This window comes from Hyalella azteca, unplaced genomic scaffold (genome assembly GCF_000764305.2).
Source record: "Hyalella azteca isolate HAZT.00-mixed unplaced genomic scaffold, Hazt_2.0.2 contig5607, whole genome shotgun sequence".
NCBI classification, from domain to species: Eukaryota; Metazoa; Arthropoda; class Malacostraca; order Amphipoda; family Hyalellidae; genus Hyalella; species Hyalella azteca.
This window is the reverse complement of record NW_025935791.1, coordinates 13206-18715: the sequence shown is the minus strand read 5'-3', so window position 1 is coordinate 18715 and position 5510 is coordinate 13206. Positions and strand designations below refer to the sequence as shown.

The window sequence follows — 5510 nt, the reverse complement described above, 5'->3', positions numbered from 1 at the left end:
TTTAACTTTACTTAAATATTTCATTCCGAAGCATCCATCTCAAGCTGACTCCCTCTTATTTTGATTTATTTGCTTTTCTGAAAGTGCGTAACCACACTGAGTGCCAATAATAAATTCGGGTGTGCAGTGGTGGAAGTGTAAAGTGATTTAAAGTCAAATTGCTCTATTCATGCCCACTAAGAACCCTGAAACGTTCTTCAGAAATATATTCGTTTGGTGTGACCTCGATCAAATAAAAAATATTTCTCTTATTCAGTGTTTAAAATGACGCGAACTAAATCGCAACACTTGTTACATTGTGTAAATTTAATAGTACCTTTTTATTAACGACTTTTGCATGAAAAACAGGATTCACACACAGAATTCGCGATGTTTTTAATCACTCCTTAAACTTCCCATAGTCGTCTCACACGGCGTAATGAAGTTTTTTTTAAATCTATTACACGCATAATACTTAAAAATACACTTGTGCTCTTCATCCTAGACCAACGGTAATAAGTAACAATTATTATGACACGTGGATTGAATTGGCCACTCAGTGCAAGTAGAAGCAAATCAATAGAACGGGTATCGCTACCTTCGCTCTGGCCGAGCGTCAGGCGAGCTCTGCGTGATAATGCGTCGTCAAGAGAACAAATCATCTTCTATTGATGAGACGTGCACCAGTGTATTTTGATCTCGATTATTTAGATTCCCAGTATATAAATGTTGATAAACAAGTGGTTCATGTGCACGACTTGAAACTGAAGAGATATACATCTAATTTAATCAGACACGAACACCATTATCAGCCAGAATTTATCGATTTTTCCAAACGTCACAAAATGCTAGAAAATTTCATCGATGTCACGAATTTTCCCTCCTCCGGTGCAACTCATCCATGCGACACCACTTCTCGCTTGGAATAACGGACATTTGGATCTACCTCCCTGCTTGCATCATTGGCGCTCCGAGTATAAATGCGTTACGGAATAGACTAGATGAAGCTATTCAGGAGTACATATTTCGACTAGAAGTGACAGTCATCTGATAAAGTGGTGGATCTTCAGCAGCATCTTAGCTTCAACGTCAATTTTGAATAGATTTGGTCAAAAGGTCATTAATGACATGAACACTATTAGAATCGGCGATAGGCCAACCTGGCCTATTTCCTTCAAAGTCTATATTACTACGTTTTGTTAATAGATCATTAAGGAGCAAGTCAGAATTATCCTTCTTTATGGGACTCAGTAAAATTTTTAAAAGCTGGCACCTGCATGAATGCCAAGTATGTGGAGGAAAAAACATTAATGCGGTAAATGATTTTATCTTTTCCTTTCTGCATAATACTGTAACTCGCTTATAAATTTTTCAAGTTAGCAACATCTTCCAAAGTCATCTGATACGTTGTTTTGTAACAGTACAAGAAAAAAGTTTATTCAACTGAGGCAATGTTTTTAAATTCATTAATTTTGTTTCATTTTTATATTAAAATCCATCCTTTAATCGCTCTGGACATGCAAAAGAAAGTGTAATAATTTGGATCTCGGCGTAGCCATGGTAATGAGATCGTGCAGAGAAGAGCGAGATGTACCGTCTTGGTGTTGGCGCTGAGAGCAAACGACGACCATGCAGGCGGATAGCCGCCAACTCGACCCATTTTCTTTCCAAGTGTAAAGTGACTTTTGTTACTGAGGAACACATCCATGTCCCAAATTTAGGTGGGTTCAGCGGTGGCTACAATTACTGTCAGTATACTCGAGTGATCTGTTCCTGGTCTATCTGCAAGAAGCCGTGAGGCTAATAAGAACCGCGTCGCAAAGCGATCAGCGGTAGATACGCAGGAGTATCCATCGGTGTTTTGCCTGTAGTTGGCTCGGGATGCGCCATAATTACTGAAGAAATTTAAGGGCGAGCTCATAGCCACGATGTCAAAAAGGTCCCCCACATGATTTGTAGATTTAGCTTGCCCTCCGTAAAATGGAAACAAAAGGCTCAAGGAAGTGGAATAATTTGGATCTCGGCGTAGCCATGGTAATTGTTTACAGCCATGAAGAAAGTGATGTACCGTCCTGCAACGCTGGTGTTGGTGCTGATGGTGATCGATGACCATCCCGGCGGCTTACCGTCAACGCGACCGATTTTCTCCCCAATTGTGAAGTCACTTGTGTTGCTGAGGTACACATCCACGTCTTCCAAGAATCCCAAATTCGCAGTGGCGAAGATAACTGTCTGTACTCGAGTGATTTGTTCCAAGTCGATCTGTGAGTAGCTGTTGCTTCTAAGTTCCGTCCCGAAACGGTTCTGGATTTCACTGCAGGAGTATCCATCGGTGGCATGGATGTAGTTGTCATGGAAAGTAGGATAATTAGTGGAGAAGTTGAAGGGCGAGTTTGTCTTCAAGATGTCACGAGGGTCTCCCCATGAGGTGTAACAAGCATCGTAAGTTACACCTACCTGGCCCGGCCAGCGCACGGCCACATAAGCACTATACAGAGCGCACGCACCCGTGCCTGTTCCCAGAGTAAATAAGTACAATAATTAGTTTATGGCTTAAAACAAACGGATAGAAAAACACACAGGTTTCGTTTGCTCAGAAGACGCCAATGGATTCGCTTAGAGGAGTAACCCTAACAAAATTTAGAGTCGCCCGCAGCTTCTGGTAATCCAAATCAGAAGCTGCCGCGTCTGTAAATTTTCACAGGGAACTTACTATTTATGTTAATAATCGTGAATCCACCTCACATGTTATGTTCATAAATAGGGATCAAAATGAATACAAATATTCCTCTTGTGTGGAAAATCTCTCAGTAAGGAAAAATTTATTTACCTTAGATAGACGCTAATGGATCGAATTTTCAAACAAAATGCATTTGTACAAGCAGTATAAATACAAAAAGTTATTACCTCTTGTAAGTGAATCTCATCCAAAACTGTAGATACTATGATAAATCGAATGTTTGTAATATTTTCACTTGAAATGTCTTTCATAGTGTTCCGCATTTGACCCAGGGAGCTAATATTCACGTACGCTAAAAAATTCAATTCTGTATAATAACTCACGTAATTTGGACAATTTGCGCGCACCTCATAGAATCTAAAACGAATAAAGTGAATATTTGTTTCGCCAGAGATGATGTTTGTCTTTCTTAGGCATTAATTTAATAGTTTCTACTCGATTATAATACATTGATAATCAAATAAAAGAAGACATTCAAAGAGATATGGCCTACGAGGCCTGCAACATCTGCTATTATGAATATTCGGCAGTGAGAATTAGTTTTCATTGTCGAAAAACCAAATTATTTCATTTGTCATGTAACGTTATCTTGACGAATAACTTCATACGATTTATAAAAAAAATAGTTGCGAGTATGCTTTTAAACACGCAACTCGCTGAGCAATTTGAGAAGTACTGGTCTCTTTTGCATGGGCATGAATGTAATTTTAGTGCCGGTTAATTGATCCTCCGTAAAATATCTATTCAAAGTTAACCATCAAAGCGTTAAGTATTCTAATAAATTACGAGTTTATTAGCAAGAATATCGAAATGAGTTGCTTACTTTTGAGGGTGCAGAAGAAGCGACAGTTTTTATTTTGCATGCACATGAGGCTGCAGGCGCCACGTAGACCCAGAAACTTGGTTGAGGCAGGCACTTGCAGCGCCAGACGACAGTTATTATCAATGGTAGTCCCAAGTACCTGATGGATGGTGAGCGGTTCATCAATAACTAGGATAGCGATAAAATTCGTATCGTCCATTAAAAAATCAGTGTCAGTTTCTCACTCTTCGTTAAATGACATTTCATTTATGGATGATAGCACGTTAGTTGTTGAGGTATAAGGTCGAAAGCCTAATTCGTCGTTAAGTACTAAATTAATGGAAAAAAACGTAACTATAATAGAAAATGTTATCGATGGAGGCTATATGTATCAGCTATTGCTCACGAAATAGATTCGCGCTCGAGCACCACCAGCAACATTAGGAATTCTTGAAAATATTTGCTCACCTTTTATTCCATTTATGCGTTCAGCAAACTATTGATAACCATGAACTAATGATGTCTCAACTGATAACAGCCATTTTATATGGATCATCAGTAAATTTTCCACTAAGTCATGACAGTCAATTCATATCATGATGAAAAAGCAAAAATTTTGGAAAATCCAACATAAACTACTTATTTAGTCACAGGCTTATCAGGAATACCTAATCATATCTCACCTTGGAGAAAAGGTTGGAAACTTGTAGACCAGTAGCGCGCTCAAGCACCACCAGCAACATAAGGAATTCTTGAAAATATTTACTCACTTTCATCTTTGTATTCAGATATTCTCCGGTAGAGTACCTATACTTAGACAGAAAGTAACTATATAGCTTATTAATAACGGATCGTATAAGCAGATGTCTATCCAGGGAATCGATAAGTTCAGATCTTCAATGAAAGAAAATCTTTCGAGCTTCTTCGTCGGTTGGACCAATAATTAATCGTGATGGCAAACGAGAGTTTGAAGTTTCTGATCTTCTGTTTGGTTTCTAAAAGAGAATTTCTCGAACGCAGGATTTCTTTCTTGACTCGAAGCTTCTTGGACGCAATCGCAGGTCTCTAGAAGAGGAAGTCGGCCGTGACGTCGTTGAAGCAGCGTCCGTAAACGCGTCCAGACATTGACTGTCGAAAGTCTTACACGTGTACTGAACCTTCACGCGACACAAATAAAATTTTTAGAGCATTGGCCAAAGTTTCTAAGGAACTAAGAACAGTACTTGGAATTAAATCAAAATTCGATACAGCTGGCACGTGTGTTTTGAACTAGATATGTAATTAAGCAGGGGTGAGCACCAAAGTTCTGATAGCTTGCACGCAGTTCAGATTTACTTATTGTCCGAACAGATTTCACTCATCATTGTTAGTTAAAGTTAATATACAATTTAATTACTGATATTGAACTCGAAAACGATTCCTAGGATCAGTAAATCAGTCAGATGGTAAAAGACGAAAATTTCATCTATAGGTATATAGAAATGTAAATAATGGATAAAATCGTTAATTTATGCATTAAAACCCATAATGACAGAATGATGTTGTTGCATATTAGTACATTCATGTGCATGAGTCGAGTTAGGATGTTTTCTCGATTTTCCAAAATTTTACTACCCACATCCTTAAATGTGCAGTCATGGTAAATTTCAATCCGATTATACGCTTGGTCAAAAATGATCAAAAATCTACATGTGGTCAGATTTTAAGTTGATGAAGGTAATCAAGGGTTGAAAGTTCCACGTGTAGTCAAGGACGATGGCATTTGGACTCCATCGATCACCGTTAGTATTTAATTCAATGGAAGTAGATTAGAAAAGCGTGTATGTATCTGGTCCAGATGAAGCTTGGCTTATGGGTCACGTTTTAATTTTATATGTAATTTTAGATTATTTTTCAAATTTTTAGACTCAAGAAGTACCGAGGGTTTTCTTCCCGCATCACGCGCTTATGATGCAGCACTGAACTATTTCACTTCCTTTATCAGGATCT

The 5510-nt window shown here is 38.4% G+C and overlaps 1 protein-coding gene across 1 annotated transcript; it reads right to left on the bottom strand.

Moving 5' to 3' along the window:
• Positions 1-1429: 1429 nt before the first annotated feature.
• Positions 1430-4645, bottom strand: LOC125177914. Its single transcript, XM_047880576.1, has 3 exons — positions 4205-4645; positions 3543-3681; positions 1430-2492 (listed from the first exon to the last, which is right to left on the bottom strand). Exons 1-3 carry the CDS (start codon positions 4295-4297, stop codon positions 1975-1977), a joined length of 750 nt encoding a protein of 249 aa, XP_047736532.1. The 5' UTR covers positions 4298-4645; the 3' UTR covers positions 1430-1974.
• Positions 4646-5510: the final 865 nt, after the last annotated feature.

Coding starts and splice junctions, on each gene's coding strand:
- LOC125177914 (XM_047880576.1), bottom strand. CDS start 4,297: ATGAAAGTGAGTAAATATTTTCAAGAATTCCTTATGTTGCTGGTGGTG. Junction 3,682..4,204: donor TTTCCAACCTTTTCTCCAAG/GTGAGATATGAT, acceptor ACCATCCATCAG/GTACTTGGGACTACCATTGA. Junction 2,493..3,542: donor CTTCTTCTGCACCCTCAAAA/GTAAGCAACTCA, acceptor CTCTGGGAACAG/GCACGGGTGCGTGCGCTCTG.